The sequence below is a fragment of the Nestor notabilis genome, unplaced genomic scaffold (genome assembly GCF_000696875.1).
Source record: "Nestor notabilis isolate BGI_N333 unplaced genomic scaffold, ASM69687v1 scaffold5172, whole genome shotgun sequence".
Taxonomy (NCBI): Eukaryota; Metazoa; Chordata; class Aves; order Psittaciformes; family Psittacidae; genus Nestor; species Nestor notabilis.
The window spans coordinates 101029-119860 of record NW_009917784.1 but is presented as its reverse complement, the minus strand read 5'-3'; the positions used below and the strand labels follow the sequence as shown (position 1 = coordinate 119860).

At 38.4% G+C, this 18832-nt stretch overlaps 1 protein-coding gene across 1 annotated transcript in view; it reads left to right on the top strand.

Moving 5' to 3' along the window:
* The first annotated feature begins 357 nt into the window (after positions 1 to 357).
* DLGAP2 (discs, large (Drosophila) homolog-associated protein 2) overlaps positions 358 to 18832 on the top strand; it is a 100004-nt gene continuing 81529 nt past the window's right edge. Inside the window, exons 1-2 of the mRNA XM_010009401.1 lie at positions 358 to 418; positions 15957 to 17026. Coding sequence (XP_010007703.1) covers positions 16025 to 17026 — 1002 coding nt within the window. The 5' untranslated portion in view covers positions 358 to 418; positions 15957 to 16024. The remainder of the gene's footprint in view (positions 419 to 15956; positions 17027 to 18832) is intronic.

Below are 18832 nucleotides of genomic sequence, written 5' to 3'. Positions count from 1 at the left end.
TTCTTCCTGGAATAAATACATTAAGCTAAAAGGCAGTAGAATTCAATGTGACTAAGCTACGCTGAAAAGAATAATGTAAGAGATGTTATATAAAAAAGCATTTATGAATATTATGACACTGGTGATTTGAAAATGTCTGGCAAAATTAAAAAAAAAAAGAAAAGTAGAAGAATACTAGAACAACTGGCAAAGAGAAATAGATACTACAGATAGCACCTCAACACCTTCACGGCATCAAAACTGAATGGTAATAGGTATCATTGACTGGATATAAAAAATACTGGGGAGTTTATAACTGGATATACAAAAATATCAGAGTTATTTAATAGCTACTTTGTTTCTGTCTTTTCAGAAGAAGAGGGTGGCGATCTGCTCAAGTCGAGCTTCAGTTTTCCAGGGACGCCAGAGGAGGAGCTAGGTACAGACACCATCTCTTAGATAACTTTACTGCTTGTCCATCCAAAGGTGGGGTGTGGAGGCAGGAGGCTGCCCTGTGGTACAGCTTTTCTCCAGCCGCAAAGCCCACAGTGTTAATGACAGGCAGTGTTAATGAGAGTGGCCAAAATCTCTCAGTCCAATCCTTCTAGAAATTTCTTACCTGCTATATAAGGTTAGAGAATCAAAAGCAGAAAAGCACCAGGTCTGGGTAACATCCAGGTGACCAGGAATTCAAAAGAAGGTGTTCAAGGAAATTATCAACTTTCCTTATTTTGTCTTTTTCTTCTCATCTTACCCCTTAAAGAACATAATAATTGCAGAAAGAGTTTTCAATATTACCTTTTAATTGAAAAAAAAACCCAACAGAAGCAAGAAGAAAACAGAAACGCTAAGAGCCCATGAGTGAAACCTTGATACCTCTTTCTCACAAAGCTAGTAGAAAAAAGACCCACTGGCTTTAGTGTAGCCAGATTTATACCTTTTAGATTGTGCAAAATGGAGTTTCTTTTTTATGTGAAATCCATCAAGGTATTGATTTATATGCAATTACTTTATGTGGTTATGGAAAGTAGTTTCTGTGTGTTTGCTAGTTAAAATTCCCTTTACTCAAAGTGAGCATACTTATATTTCAGAAGTTAGCGTAACAGTAATTTTTTCCTTTTAGGCATATTTTCCTGTTAATACATCACAACAGTTTATTTTGTGCTTTTAGGATATTTTTATATTTGACAAGAATATTATAAATGCTTGACCTGACCTTACGTTGCATATTGGTAGGAAGATAAATCATAGCTGATATATTAAGGAAAAAAATCCCAAACAGTTTCAACAAGTAGAATAAATTCAGGCAGGAAGTATCATGTCTACATAATCTCTTAGAACAGGATTTTCTAAAACAAATAGTTTTAGAATAGTTACACTCAAGTCAGAGAGTGAATATAAATATTCAGTGTGAAAACACCTGTATTGGATATTGTTTGTCCACTTAATGTTAAAAAACAGGTGAAAAAAGGCTATGGGATAAGTCCCAAAGGTCGGACAGAAGGATGCGTTAAGGAAGAGACTGAAGAACCTTCAGGCAGTTTCTGCCTTAATTTAAATACTCTAAGAGGGAAGATACGGGTTTAACATGATGCTCCCTAGGAAACTCACAAGTGAATCCTATGGAGAAGTCATGTAATAAGATTAAATTAGGCTGAAATGAAAAATTAATTAAGCTGAAAGAGAGTAGATTTTGATAAGATATTAGGAAAAAAATCTTCACTATGAAGGTGCTCACACACTGGAACAGGTTGCCCAGAGAAACTGTGGATGTTCCATCCCTGGCAATGTTCAAGATCAGGTTGGATGGGGGTCTGAGCAACCTGGTCTAGTGGAGGGTGTCCCTGCCCATGGCAGGGGGTTGGAACTAGGTGATCTTTAAGTTCCCTTCCAACCCAAACCATTCCATGATTCTGTGATTGTACAAATGAGCACATCTCTCAGCCTTCTTGGATATTTGGGGTTCTTTTGCCCTTCTGTCCCATTTCACAGCACACAGGACAGAGTTCAGATGTTCCAGGATAGAATTCTTCTCATCTAACAGTTGGAAAATAATTCAGATGTAGATGTCTAAACTGTAGATATCTGGACTTCCTTTAGAGTCAATGAAGAGTGATAGATTTTTCTAGGACATAGCAGATTCGTCCTACTTTAGAAGCCTAACATAGGGTGAGATGAATCATGCCCTAGAAGTATGTCAAAATTGTTCTCCTTCCCATTTGGTTGAGAAAGAACTGCAGAATTTTGGAAACCAGAGTACATGATGTGTAAGTCAACAGCATTAAATGTCAGGTGTCTACAGGAGTAAGGACCCTCATACAAAACAGGCAATCAAAGATTAACACAAAGATATGTGCTAAACTGATCAATCATCCAGCATCCTGATTAGGAAGATGATGGGGGATTAGTCAACAGAAATGAGGAACAAGAAAGTAAAAAACAAGAATAAAATTGCAACCAGACTACCAAGAAACTAAACCGCATTCAAAAACTTCAGCTATTTATGGCCAGAGGACTGAAAAAAAACCCCAAAAATATGCCAAAAGCAAGGAAACATCTGTCCTTGCTTCTAAATTCTGGGTCCCTATCGGAGTCCTCTGAAACTAAGTACCAAAGATTGCTAGCTAGTGAATGGAGAGAAGTATCCTCAGAAGGAAATCCTGTCCTCCTGACTTAGCTGCCAAACTGTAGATGGACAAAATAGGTGGACTGGATGGCGTCAGTAATGTAAAAGCATATGATGTCCCCTTTTCTCTTAGAGAGAATCACTGTAAAACAAGAAGGAGCATACTATGGAAGATGGAAATTGGGAAGACTTTTGTAAAAGTTTTGGGATAATCAGTTAATTTCAGTGTAGGCAAGCTCTGCAGTTACAGCAGTGCTAGTGATGAACACCTCTACAAACAGCTGGGACACATCTGTCTTCCGGTGTTGTGCTCTGTTACTTGAAAAGTTGAGGTCAAATCCAGGAACTGAACATATTAGAAAAAAACCTACAAACTATTAGATCTTTCTCAGGCTCCAATTTTTCTTGCTATTGTACTTGTATAAAGTTAAATATTCAATGGAGAGAAATCTGAATCTGGGTGGGTACTCTAAACACTGGTCTATGGGGTAACTCTCTCTATACATACCCCAATGACTATGTAATTATTTTGTATTAACAGCCTCAGGCTGAAGGACTGCTTAGAGACATTCATTCCTGAAAAAAAAAAAAAACACCAAAACCCAGAAAGGGCTTTCCTTGAGAAGTAAAATAATTGCCCCAAGTCAAGGCAGAGTAGAGATGATATTCTTTAAGGTAGCCCTAACTGCAGAGCCATTCATTATTCTAGACTCTCACTATCCCAAGGAGCTTCAAGTTACTATCTCTTTGATACTGAAAAATCTCTGCCTCCAGGCCCTTATTTGTAGAATGGGTTTAATATTTCCTAGTGAGGTTTCAGGGCTTTGGTGGGGATTAATTAAAGTTTGCACAGTATCTCACCAGAGTGAAAATGCTGAATAGTCACTAAATAATATTATTAATACAATGATCCACTGCCTTAATTGGAAAAAGGTATCAAGGGGTGGGACTGATCTCAACTCTTTTGCATTATTGATTCTACGAAAGACTTCATTAGTTAGAACATGCAGAAATACGATGGATTCCTTCAAAAAAAAGCTTACCCACCATTCATAGTCTGCTCTTAAGAATGTATTTCATAGCTTTTCTGTTACCATTTATTTGTTAACAGAGTTCAGAGTGATAACTATTGTCATGGTTACAAGATTCACAGTCACACCAAAAATTCCTCTTCTTTTCATTAGGAATATCTCAGATAAGCAACCTGATAAATGTAGGAGGGCATGGTGGTAGGAGCAAGAGATCTGACATGTATGATATCAAGCAGCTCACCCTAAGTCTCATGGAAATTGGAGTTCCTCCAATTCCAAGCTTTCTTTCAGCTGGTGTTATAAAATATGAATACTGACTATGTATTAGAAAATAAATGTTATGAAGCTAATCTTTTTTATGCAAGCTGGAAACTTCTCACTGTCTAATTTACTTTGGGTATATATAGGGTAAATCTATAATTTGCTTTGGGTGTCAAAAACAAGTAGTGCAATCTTAACAAGAGATATATGGGAAAAGTGCCATGTTCAAATGGCATTCAGATAGTAAAACAAACATGTGAACAGGGAAGATGGGATGAACTTTTCTTTAAACACAGATTTGAATAGGTAGTACATGCACAGAGTAAAGAGGGAAAAATAAATTATTGAAAATTATTTAAACTTATAGGTAAGGAAAACATTTACTTTACACAAGTTGGCAGCTTCTTATGTTAAGCAAAGAGAATCCGCGCTAAAGGCTTTTTGTTTCAGTAAATTACTGCTTCCTTTTCAGGAAAGGATATTGAGTTGGTGTTAAGAGAAAGGTTAAAATCTGTGAAACAGGTTGCAGTTACTAATAATGCTTTTAACCTGCCCCACTGGCAAAGTAAACTGTAAGTGTTTAAGGGCAGGTTACAAAAATGTATTTTTATTTCACAGTTGATGCAGTCGTGCTTTTGGTTAATTGTTACAGTTCAAGTGTCAGACAGTAACTTATGGTTATTCAATCACTGTTGATTGCATGATCATGCCTTTATGACCTTATGTGTTGAAAGGAAGAAAGGATGTAGGCATTCTCAAAATAAAAAATAAATAAAGGCCTGACTTTCCCATCTGTCTGTCTGACATCCAGCCCTCCCCAGTGCAGTCAGTGTCTGAACACTTTGCGCTTGTCATGGGATTTAGCTTCATACAACAGGCACAACAGGAAATTTTCGCAAGGACAGAGAAGGGGTTGGCAGTGGGTGTTTGGCTCTCCTCCATGCCAGATCCCCCCAGAGCATCCAGGGATGGTTAAACAGCTGTAGACTTTGACTGGAGCTGGTGGGACTTCAGTCAGACACAGGGCTTGGTCACAGAATAAACTGCTGTGGTGACACTTACCCCTGTAATTAGCAGGCACAGTAACAAACACTTTATTTGAAATTCTTACATGGGCACTATCCCAGAGACCATTTCCCTGCTTTCTGACACTAACCCTTAGAGGTACAGAAGTTACTTTTATTCTTGTAATATGGGGAACTGAGGTAGGGAGTCTACAAGAGATATCCACAAAGCTTTAAGCCAGTGAGGCAAGATCAAGCCTCTCCGTGGCCCCTGTCATCACTTCTCATGGCCTTATCCTGGACCATACAAAATAAATCGTAGCTAGACAGGAAATCTTGACTGCAGATTTCCCAAATTAATCCTCTAAACAGAGGATTGTTTTTCTTCCATATAATAGGAATATGTAGACAGGTGGTTTAGTATGGAGATACAAGTCTTTTAAAGGAAATTTTAAATATGAGATTCCCCAAAATGTCACTGTTGTATTTGCTTATTGTGACTAGCTGAACAGATAGTGAAAAAATAGTCTTTTTTTGTTAATTCTGTCATACCTCTAAATAATTCCACTTCACATGCTTCTTTTTCCTGTACTCAGAAACTAGTAGAAGTAGTGTAGAAGTTTACTGATGTGATGATTTAGACCACAGAAAATGTTAATGAAATAATGGGGAATGTTTTTCAGAAAAGAAATTTTGAAATTTAAATTCCTTTTAGTTGTGCTTGAGAGCTTATTCTGTGAATTACTCTCAAGTCATAGAACAAAATCATCATATGGCCTAAGCATCACATAAAATAATGCTAACTATCCTGCATCTTAATTACAGGCTGTTGGCAACAAATGCTTACTAACAATCTGCAGACCAGAAGCTATTTCTAAAAATTAAATACCTCTTAATGTCAGATAACTCTGCAAAAATCCCATTAGGCCCAAGGTCAGTTCACAAACAGGAGAATATATTTGTAAGGTTGAAAGATTAAACAAATAGGTTGTTTGTTATGAATTATTCATCCATTTCTACTGCAGAATATGAAGAGGCATTTGTTACTTTGCCAGGGAGGAAATATTCTTGATCTAAATGATATGTGCATTCTGACAGGGCTGAGGAGGCAAGTTCAGTTGCAGAGGAAGTACGTTTTTTTCCAAATTGGGAAGCTTCATCCCATTGTTAGATTGCATCTGGGCTACTAATCCCAGTGTCTGCACTGGAACCAATGAAAGACCTTTCCAAGGAGGAGAGAGAAAAAGAAGTGGGGAGAAGGTGAAAAATAGCTGTGGTTAAGTTTCACACATGGAATGTGGGATGTTAGTAAGGGAGGGACATTTTTCTCTCCCTCATGCCCTACTGACCTCCATAACACCTGGGTGCATATTTTACCCACAGTATTTACTTTCCCATAGACTGTGCAGCAGCTGCAGTGGAGATGAGAGACTGACTCATCCAACTGCTTCACTGTGACTGCCTTCTTCACTGACTGTCTTCACCTTATTGTCTCCTTTCAAAAGGATAAAATGTGCAGCCCTTTAAATGTATTCCCATGATGGGCATCTTATATGGTGTAGTCTTCATTTACCAAGAAAAAACGTTACCATGCTCTACCTTCTCACTCCTTATAGGCTCCTTAGGATCTATGGAGAGCAGGACAATTTGTATTGGCACAACCAGGGTGGTTGGGGGTACTTCCAGCATGGAGGTACATGACCACAGCTGTCTCCCACAGTGCTGGTCACACAGGTCACTGATTCAATTTGTCTTCCTAAGGGAATTTGCCCTAGTGTAACTAGTGCAGCAGGATAAACACCAAGAGATAATGCAAATACAGCCCATGCTTTTAGTGGTGAGTTCAGTTGTCACATTTCACCATGAATTTCTTCTGCAATTCTGTTCAGTTTTTCCATCTTTTTACAAAGTCATTTCTCTTCATAAATAATCAGACAGCAGCATACCCTGTCTCAAAGTTGCCAAGGGTGTGGGTACTTACACCACCACCTTGTCCCAGGAGTAGGGTTCGTAGTTTGACCTGTCACTACCACATGGAAACTCTGGGTGCTATTAGCTGTGGGAGAAGGCAATTAATATTTGCAATGTTTCTCACAGACCCAAAACAGAGCTCAGCCAGGCAGAAAAGAGACAGCACCCTGATTTGGAAAATTCCTGGTCTGAGGGTTATGGAAAGAGGGAGATTTTCTGCCTGTTACTATGACAACAGGTTTAAAAGGAAACTTGTCATCAGGCTGCTATTTCTTCCTGCACCCCATAGGAAAAACAGGATGAGACCTCCTCCATCTCAGTGGGTTGAGCTGAGCGGAAAAGTTCACAATACAATGACAAAACAGCAAGAGGCTTCACCAAGGGTGTACAGCTGAGCAGATAATGATGAACTCCAAAAAGTAAAAGAAATAATTGTTTTGGGTCAGACCAAGGCTGAAACTCTAAAATGTTTGGTGAATGAAAAGGCAGCAAAGAACTGATGCTGAAGCAAACAGAAAATCAAATAATTTTCTTCAGTTCTGACAATTTAAAAGCTGTATTGAATGATTTTTATTTTTTTAAGGAGGATTTTGAAATAGAAAAGTATTTTCGATTGACAATAGTGGCAATAATCAATGCTTTTGAGAATTAATGCTTAGAGTTTTTCTTTCCCAGAAGAGCACTCTGTAAAATAAGCAAAATCTTTAAAGTATATTGAGGTTTTAAAGCAATAATAAAAGTCACTTTAGAAGGAATGTATGATAGATACTTTTGCTTGGATGTAGAAACATTAGTTCTTGCAGTCCTCTGAGTATTAGAGAGGATGATAAACTTCCTCTGTGATGTAGCATCATAAATAAAGGAAAAATTCACAGGAATTACAGAAACACTAAATAAAAACCCCCAAATCATTCAAGGAAGAAGTTCATAAATATCATCATAATTTCTTTTGTTTGATTTTCAATTAAGAATTAATGATCACTATTTCTTATTAGAAAGAAACCCTAGAGATTTGGTAGTTCCATTTACGTGAATGTTTGGTCCATGTGGTTTGGATCCTTGGGATTAAATCTTGACCATTGTGCTATCAATGGCAGTATTTCAGCAGAATGGATTTCGTCCTTCCATGCCATCAACTGGGGACCCTTCCAGGCTTCTAACACATTTATTCCAGTTGAGCATGAATAGTGCTTTCTGTAAAATACAGGCCTGACTAGAGGTGATCTTTCTCAAGTGACACTGGGATTCGTCAGTAAAGCGACCAAGAACTTTTCTCAGCAAATGTTTAGAATTAACCACAACCCCAGTGAAGTTAATGGGTCATCAATGTGACAAGGATTTCCCTTTTACTTCAAGCCATGGGTAGATTCCTGTGTATATCTTTAGGCTGTACTGCCTATTAATTTGGCTTTCTTTAATTGCTGAGAAAATTGTTTCCGTTTTAATGACATCAAGGGAAACTAATTGTCTCCTGTATTTGCCCTAGTAGCTGCAAGGAGCAAAATTTTCTCCTTTAGGAAAAGGAGTCCAGAAGTCCAGACACAATAAGGAACAAAAGAAGTTTAATGGTGCTGAGCTAGCTTTTCTTCTCTGTATTTGGAATATTATAACCAATTTTCTTATAAGCAATTGTTTAATGATATTCACATAGTGAAGCCCTGGTTGACTTCATATAGCTGTATTTCTGCAGAAGGAAGCGTACACGCTAGTCAGTTTAGGTCAGTCTAATCCTGATACTTTATATTTTTTGAAAAGCTTTACAGATCCTACAGATTCTGTGAAAAAATTTTAGTCATAAATCATTTAATGGACTTACCTCTGTCATAGCACTGTTGACAAGGTGAATAGTAGCAATGTACTTCAAACTTGAAAAGCAGCGTGAAGGTCTGTGTGCCACATACCGATCAATACCTAGGACAGCATACACTTCAAGCCAAAGGAAATTAATTTTTTCGCCATCCTGAGGACTCCCTGCATCCCTCCACTCAGTCCCTGGAGCTTCTTTCAAATCCTGTATTGCCTCTCATAGATTTCTGTTCTGTCCTTAGTTACAACGTGGGCACAAAATTGTGCCTCTCATCCTCCCCATACAGTCCAAGTGCTTCCACCCATAAGATGTGAAATGTCATCATTCCTCAAATGCCATTTCCACATTTCCCCTTTTTCACATAGGGCATGCCCTGTTCTCAGTACCAGGCAGTGCTTTAAAGTGGGTAACCCTGCTTTAACGTGTCCCTGGTCACAGCTTTACCCAGTGATCACAGTTCAGTGTGCTTTTCTTCCTCCCAGTATATTTGTACTGTGTCCTCTGAAATTCAGTGCTCCCATCTCCTACCCCATCACCTCAAAGAACCCATTCTCACTCATTGACAGTTGTTCTGCACTCCTTTTACTGTATTCCTTTTTAGCTGATTATTCTTATTTATCTTAGAAATAAATCCCGTGGGATGTTGGATTGCCAGTCTACTAATCTGTATTTGAAAGATGGATGGAGCAGAAGTCAGACAATTGTTGTGCTGAACAATATGATTGAGTGCCATCAAATATTTGCAGACATCTGTGTCAGTGCTCCAAACTGTGACTGTGTGGAATAAATGAAGCGCTCCACGTGCTCCTTACTTCTCCCTTTGTGTTTTCTGACTTTGCTCCAAATTGGTATGTTCTGGTCACTGATGCTGTTTTAGGAATATAATTTGCATGTCCATTTTTGTCTAATATGGGAGTTATAAAACCATCTTACCCTTAGCCATTATTCATCATGTGGTTCCACTGAATTAGCTTGGTCTGTCAAATCGTTTTCCATATTTTGGCATTAGACATGTGGCTCAGATCACCTAAATTTATGTAATTATGATGTATTTTTCTGCCTCAGAACTTGTCATCCACAGCTTTCATTGTAGTCAGCAGAGATAAATATGTACATGAAGGGTGGTATTCATCTGACATTTTTTAGGTATGTACTTCATGCCAGTTTCTCACATTCCAAAATAAAACTACCTCCAGACAGCATATTTATAAAAATCTTTGGCCCATATTCTTTTTGAAACCATATCTATATGTTGAAGAGTTCCATTTACATAGTATGAAACTACGATGGCAACAGCTTAACTGTATGGACTGATCACATCCTGTAGCGCTGTTTAGTCTACTAGCATAGACAGCCATAGGTGCCTACCACAAGGACCGCTCAGGATCCTGAATAGAGAGGTATTTAATTTTCAGGCATAAGTGTCAGAACAAGACCAGAATCAGTGTGCAGCCCATGGCTAGTGTTTGACAGCCTTAAGCATTTTGGAGTTTGGCTTTAGGTCCTCAGAACTGCCTACTTCTCTCCTTTGGCTGTGCAGGGAGACTGGGTGTATAAAGTACTCTTGTTGCAGTAGTCCTGAGAGAGCAAATATTACCTATTTTGGGGGGGATATTAGCCCTCAATGTTCAGTGTTTCAAGTAAGCAGCCTGAGATTTTAGATAGGAATTCACAGGTAGGTGAATGCACTGCATGCAGTGCAAATGCATCAACTCAGTGTAATGGAAAATACAAGTTATCTCCTAAAGCTGGAGGTTAAAGTCAGGTAGACACCCAATTCATAATTTTAGGTAAATTTTATACAAGATGCTATGTGCTACATAGGTTGGAAATCTCATGAGACCAGAATAACAACTTAAGGTATTTCCAGAATTTCTTCCTTGCACTTGGCAGGTTAGTCACTCTTCTCAATCCCTGGAAGTATTCTTTTTCAAGGTTAGACTAAACCAGAGAAAAATACTACAACAAGTTAATGAGGAAACTGTGCTCGTCTAATGATACTTAACAAAGTCCTTGGCCTGACAATCTCCAGATAAAGTATTTTATGTATTAATTTTAGTACTTAAAACATACTTATTTGATTAATATACTTGTTTTTACACTATTTAATATCTGTATTGGTTATAGGTTATACTGTGAGTATTTTTTTTTCATAATACGTTGCAACACTAGTTGAACTGTGTGAAACAGATCAAGGCAGAAGTCCCATTTTCTATACTACATCTTTTTGAAAGCTGGATTAGGTATCTCTTTTCAGCAATGCATTTTATTGGTTACACTAACAGAGAAGAGCTATTTCTTTTCCAATGAAAAGATGTTTCAGATGGGTAAGCAGTTTACCAATGGGCTCATAAGGTTAAAGCAATTTCTGTTAATTTTTCAATACTTTCAATATATAACACACAATAAGACTTGTACCAAAAGATTTGTGGAGATAGGCACTTCTGAATGTCAGAGAGGTTTCCAGTGGTTTTACGCTTATTATCTTTAACAGTGTGGTGGGTTGGCTGTGGCTGGATGCCAGGTGCCCACCAAAGCCCACCTTCACTTCTTCCTGGGCTTAACTCCCAAATACTCTACCTTCTCCCCACCAGTGGTCCAGGGGGACGGGGAATGAGAGCTGTGGTCAGTTCATCACGCATTGCCTCTGCCACTCCTTCCTCCTCACACTGTTTCCCTGTTCCAGTGTGAGGTCCCTCCCATGGGAGACAGTCGTCCACAAACTAAGAAAAATCGTGACCAGTCCCTGAAGACAGGCAAACAAACATCTGCTTGGAGTAAGAAAGCAACTCCTCTAGCATCAGAAAGTCCAGAAGAAAATACAGGGGAAAAAAGAAGAAAAGGACGTGGCATAACAGGGAAATAGTTTAAATAGACATAAAGGTTAAAGGTTGACATATCTATACAGTAGGCTCTGAAAAGAAGAGCTTTAGGGGATTATCAGGATTTGAAATTACTGGATTCTCTCTAACATAACAGCCCATGTCTTGGTCTAAGTACCCCCCACAGTCTTCATGTATTACCTGACTATCCATTGTACTATCTCACTATGCAAGTCAATGGAAAGACACCATTTTGTTCTGATGAAACTTAAAAAAAAGCCATTCCTGTGCTCACATATAATCATAGAATCATAGAATGGTTTGGGTTGGAAAGGACCTTAAGATCATCTAGTTCCAACCCCCCTGCCATGAGCAGGGACACCACACACTAAAATATGTCGGCCAAGGTTGAACACCGCCGGGGATGGAGCATTCACAACTTCCTTGGGCAACCTATTCCAGTGCCTCACCACCCTCACTGTGAAGAACTTCTTCCTTATATCTAATCTAAACTTCCCCTGTTTAAGTTTAAACCCATTATCCCTTGTCCTACCACTACAGTGCCTAACGAAGAGTCCCTCCCCAACATCCTTATAGGCCCCCTTCAGATACTGGAAGGCTGCTATGAGGTCTCCATGCAGTCTTCTCATTTCCAGGCTGAACAGCCCCAACTTTCTCAGCCTGTCTTCATAATATATTTTTTCTCTGTTCCTATTCCTCTGTCTGCTTCAGTTTACATTTATTTGTTCTTCTGTGTCCCTCCAGTTCTTTGATTCTGATGGTGGCACTTTCTTTAAAGGACTAGACATTAGTATTCTCCATTACTTTTGTGTTTTTAGAGTGATTATTCTAAGAAAACTTAGGAGCTGATGAAAGAAAACAAAACAAAACAAAAACAAAGAAGCAAACAAAAAAACTCCCAAAATTATATTTTGTTCCAGATATTATTAAAGGCTGTTTATGACTATGGTAGTCCTGGGGTAACGGTTGGTCTTGATGATCTTGAAGGTCTTTTCCAACCTATTTGATTCTATGATCTTCAAGACATACATAGACTAAAATTCCAGTCCAATCTGCTATTATTGGATTAATCCAGCATTATTTTGTTATACAAAAATCTTAAATTTATTCTTAAAGGGCTGAGAAAAAAACATTACTGCAGCTCTACGAATATTTATGAATCAGCTGAGCTGTGGTCGTTGACCACAGACACACTTTTGCCCCCTTGCAAATGCTAGAAAAGCATGTTAGCTTAATTGAATTTTAAGCTAGCCCATTTTTCTTTGTGTTTCCAGCAGGCTAAGAGCTAGCACATGGTCAATTACACTGGTCTGGTACCATACAGTAACTCATTCAGCCGTAGCTCAACTGCTTCTTTGAGCCCTGAAACAGGCCTCCTGAAGAAAGTTAACTAAATAGTGCAAAGCACAGGTGCCTTGATGCATTTATATATTATAATGAAAAATTTTAAAGATTTTCAGGGGGTTTGTAAGAAGTCATCGTGCCTAGGACATAGAACAGGTTTGATGTCCCAAACAGAGCCCAATCCCAATGCAGGTGATGAATTTAGATGATGCATGTGTAAGCAATTTGGGAATTTATCTAGTATCACTTACTCTCTATGGCAGATTTAAGAGGGGAAAATTACTTTTGGAAAATGCCCCCTTCTTAATTCAGTTTTTAATTATTTTGATTATGCTTATTAAATGCCTATAGCAGATTCTAACTACTGTGATTCAAACAAAAAAAAAATCTGACGTTCCATGAGGCACATAAGATGCTATAAGGCTGTCAAAGCAACATTCAGAAAACACTGTTTTTCTGTAGTTGCACAGAGCTAGCATCACAGGGAGTCATGAGGGATGGAAAAGCTGTTGTTAGATTATCCACTGCAGTCCAATCAAATCATGATGTCTCATATACCTAGGGATGTAACAGGATGAAAATGTTTAAAGCCTTCTGGGCTGTGTTTGATGCTGCATGAAGCCTAAGGAAGGGAATAGCAGTTCCATGCAAGGGAACTCATTTAAATGAGTTTCTTATTCCTGTGTGACTCTTTTTTCTGTTCTGGATCTCTGTCATGCTCTTCCTTTTGTTTAAATGCCTTGGCAGGATGTAGCATGAGAGTTCCTTCATTCATAGATGTGCAAGATAGTGATGAAAAGGCCTAGGGTTGACTCTCATCATGCTGTCATTTTGAAGGAAGAGCCTCCTTCCACCTCCGTCTGACCTATTCTACTGTGAAAATGAAAATCAGCAAGTCCACAAGCACTTTGGAAAATGTTGCCTGTATTCCAGTTTCCTTTTCTGTAAAAGGAGAACAGTGCCTTCCACATCTCCTGGGGTTGTAAGAACTGATGCAGTGATCTCTGTCAGGTGCTTTGGGTACCCTTTATGGAAAGCACAGACTAAGTTCAACATATGGACCATTATTACTCCCTTGATAATGTTTGGTAATATACTGAGTTAAGTACCATTAATTACAGTGCTACTTATGTGGCTGAATCCCAATGCACTGTTATAATTTACTACCTTATCTATATATAGCTATACTTTTAATTGGATAATCAAAATTATTTTATTTCAGAGAAGCAGTTTATATCCTTTTGTTAACTACTTTTATGCAGGGTATTATAATCCAAGTAGTACAACAGACTGAGTAATCAATACTTACAAGTTTTTATTTTAATGTGAAAATAGCCAAGAGTTAAGTTAAAGAAACTGGTATAAAAACAAAATAGAAGCAAAAAAGGACATCTGTGCACACACATCAGTTTCATACCATGGTAAAGTCTGGAGGTGGCATTTGGACCCTTAGATCAATTTTTTACTTTTGTGTGGCAGAATTATGCCTAGGATGAAAAATGCTTTATTTATTAGTTTAATACTACATTCATTTTAAAACATTATGTGGAGCTCTGTTGAAATTAGGATGTAATAAAATTATCTAAGCATCTTCCACTATAGGAAGTTTAGAGCATTTAGGTTGTAAGATTGCTGATGCTGAAGACTTGCAACAAATTGTATTCTGTACTGAAGGTATCATGGCATAACACTTATTAGTTGAATAAAACTGAAGAAATACGGGTATTGATTTGTTTCATGACCAACTCCATTGAGTCTTTATCAGCAGTAGGAATATGATTTAGGGGAGTTTTGTCATATGTTTAGAAAGCCCTCAAAGCGCTGTTGGCTACTGTATTATCCCTACAGGCTGGTCTCCAGTGTCCAGTTATGTTGTTATATACAACAAGTACATATGTTCTGGTTTCAGTTTCAGTTGAAGCCTTCAGCTTCCTCGTATTGAGCACCTGTGCAGGATTATTTAGATTCTTTAGAGCAATTTTGAAGAAAAACTCTTCTAAGTGGGTTGTATAAACACTTGCACATCTGTCTGATCCTCTAAAAGATTATCTTGCATCCTATTTCTTTGTCTGCTTCTGAAATGTTGCTTAAATAAGCTGAAATTGAAGAAGGAAAGTGAATATGAAAATCAAATTGAAGCATTTCTGTTTTTTTTTTAATTCTCTGTTTGTAGCATTTGACAGCTGCAAGGAATTGTATGAGAGAAAAAAATCAAAGGCTTGAGTATGAAAATCTTTGCTTACAAGCTACTCTTATTTAGTAATCATGCTTGTTTAATAACCACAACTTGGAGCGCATGATCCACAGGAACAAATAATTGAGTATATAAAAACCTGTAGCTTATACCTAAAGACGGGTTTTTTATATCATGAATAACATAGAGTCTTTAAATAAATGTTTTGTAATTTGGACATAAAAAGGAAAAAACTGCCTAATAGAGACCTTAAATATGTGGGGAATAGCAATAATACTTCTGGACTAAGGATAAATGATGTTCAAATAGTATGAAATGCTTATTCATGTTTAGTGATATAAAAATAAAGCTTCATTTCAGTATGTTCATATTCTTTTTGCTGTTTATTATTTATGCTTATGAACAGTGAACTAAAGCTGAGATTCACTTAAGAAAATGAAGTTCACTTTGTGATATGAAAATGGCTCCATGGAGGAAGGAAACATTCAGGTTAAGATACCCAACTGAGACACCACAGAAATAGAAACTAGACCCATGTAACTTAAATGACTAACCACAGAGCTTGACATATGAATTCTAAATATCAAATAATAAACTGAATACTTGAATGTATCCATTAAATCTATTTGAGTACATTTTCATAATGAATAGCTTCATAAAATGTAGAACTCCTAGCAAATAATTTTGCAAACAGGAAGGTGGCTGCATTCACCCCATAATTTGATCGTAGTGAATGATTTTAACCAGTTTTAAAGTGGTGAATGAAATCCCATGAATGGTCAGACTTTCCATCAAGCTTATATAGAAAAAACGTTTGGTTTTGCAATATTCTTAGATTTTGCAAGTTAATCTTTTAATCAGACATGTAATGTAGGTTTTATGTGTTCTCCTGACAGACCAGCAGTACTCATGGTCACCTTCTCAGCACTTCAATGAAGAAAGATACTCTCCTGCTCCGAGGAATATGAAAGGATTATCTGGTAGTCGCAACCAACCACAGTTATGTTCAGCTCATACCTGTGGCTTAGCATCCCCTGAAGATTGTGAACACACCCACGACCATATTCACCATGGGCAGGAGCCAAGGCAATCGTATCTTCTCAGCCCCACGGAGAGTTGCCCGATGGACCACCATCGTTGCTCACCACGCAGCTCCATTCATTCTGAATGCATGATGATGCCCATGGTAATGGGCGATCACATGTCAAGTAGCACTTTCCCCAGAATGCACTACAGCTCACATTACGACTCCAGAGACGACTGCGCCATGTCTCACGGTAACCCTAAGATTAACCGTATTCCTGCAAACCTTTTGGACCAATTTGAGAAACAGCTTCCTCTTCACCGGGATGGGTTTCACACTTTACAGTACCAGAGGACCTCAACAGCTGCGGAACAACGCAGTGAGAGTCCAGGAAGAATACGCCATCTCGTTCATTCAGTCCAGAAACTTTTTACTAAATCTCATTCTCTGGAAGGATCATCCAAGGGCAACGTTAACGGAACAAAGGGAGACAGTCGAGGGGATGACCATCATCACGGGCACCATTCCAAGCATAGCAAAAGGAGTAAAAGTAAGGAGCGAAAACCAGAAAGCAAGCATAAATCTGGAATGAGCAGCTGGTGGAGCTCTGATGATAATTTGGACAGCGATAGCACTTACCGAACCCCTAGTGTGGTAAATAGGCACCATGCAGATCATATATCCCACTGCTATCCTGAGGCACTCCAGGGGCATTTCGGGGATCTCTCTTTGAAGACTTCCAAAAGTAACAATGATGTGAAGTGTTCAGCTTGTGAAGGGCTAGCTATGACCCCTGATGGTAAATATATGAAAAGGAGTTCTTGGTCCACGCTTACAGTAAGTCAGGCTAAAGAAGCGTATCGCAAATCATCACTGAACTTAGATAAGCCTCTGGTTCATCAGGAAATCAAACCTTCCTTGAGGCCATGCCATTACCTTCAGGTAAGAGGAAGATTTTCTTAAGATTTGTAATGAAAAAGGATCACAGTTTATGCCACAGTCATCGAAAAAAATACAAGGATAATCTGTATATCTCTCAAGTAGTATCTCTATGGCTCACCTAATGCAGATATTCCATGAAAGTGAGAAAACTAACTTTGTCTTTGCTTATAGGGCATAGATCCAAAACTATAATACTGCTGTGATATAAATTAGTTTAAAGTCAGTGGTTGTGTTTTCATCTTTGGAGTTCATACTGAACATCTTGATAAAATCCATGTACCAGAGTAAAAAGGGGCAGTTCTCCCAGCAGTCTGCAGGCTAGAAAAAGTGGTTTGGATATGTCTGTGAATGAGCAATCTTAAAAACAGTTTGTGTGGAATCCTGGTTTTGTGTTCTTTTATTCCTTTTTTCCATCTTTTTGTTAAGTTTCAGGAAAATGGGCTTACTGGTGTGTTCAGTTGCTTTACTGTGAGGATGACTACTCACAAACTTCCTTTTAGTGACTGGGTTGCCCAAGATTGTATTGAACTGAGCCTCTTTTGAGACCATACTGTAAGCTATCCTTGTTAAAAGTTGCATGGGTACTTTAGGGAGATAAATATTTCAGACCTGGCACTCAGACTATTTGTGGTGATGTTCAGCACACTTGTTTTCTCTAGCAGCAACCAAGAAGTTCCCTCTTTCTCCTACATTTAAACTTTTATACCTGCTGCTTGCTGCTATTTGCCACCCTGAAGTCGTACTAATTATGATGTTGTATCATGATCTGGATTGTAAAGTGATATGGGTTTAAAAAAATGTCTTCCAAAATACTTTTTGTAGACCTTTACATCGTTTACATGGCCTAGGTCCAGCACATTGCCATGACATGTGACATTAGCACGTCAGGGTGTACAGAGAACTGCAGTAGGAGAAGAGCAGAGAGGAGTGAGTAGTGGGGATAATACCTTCTTCAGCAAGTTTTACTGCTGGAAAAAACCTAATATACAAATTTTCACTTAGGTATTTTTACCAAGTACAACTTGCAAAACCCACATTGTTCTGAGTACCTTCTCTTTTATTTCTTTTTAAGGAACTTGTCATTCTTCAGAGCTTAACTGATTCTCACTTTAACATTGGAAGCCTCCACTCCAGATTTATGCATTTAGAGGTTTTCAGTTCCGGTAGGCTCTGCAGAAACTAGCAAACACAGACTAGTGACAACCATTGTACTTGTATGCAGGGTTCTCTCCCCTCTGAGCTATAGGGGTCCAATAGGAATGAGACACACTTGAAGAGCCAGATCTTTTCAAATGCATATGCAGATATCCAGGATCAATCTTCCCTACTGAAACATGGAAAGTTCCTTATTGCAGAGAAAGGAAAATGAAATTGTAACCCTCATAGCATTACCATGCAAATTGATTCCAATTTTGTCTGGCAGCTGTGACATTTTATCATATCCAAGTACAGTTATCATGTGTCTAAACCAACGTGCACTTCCCTGGGAATTTTTAATCTAACTCAACAAGATGAAACTGGAAGTGCATCTTATGCAGAGTTCCACTTGCATCTGTGTTCTAAAACCGCATGTACAGTTCCAGCACTGCAGAGAAGGCTAGGTTTTTCCTTACCATGACATACTCCTACACAGACAGCTCTGGTTCCTCTACCTCTCTGCCAAGTTTTGTGCTTTCCTTCTCATCATGTTTCACTGTTTCTTCTTCCTCCCTCTTTACATCTCATTTTTCTTTGCAGAACCACTGAGTTTCACTTTTCATGGGCCACCTTCTTGCTCCCAACTTGTATCAACATCCTGAAGTGAAT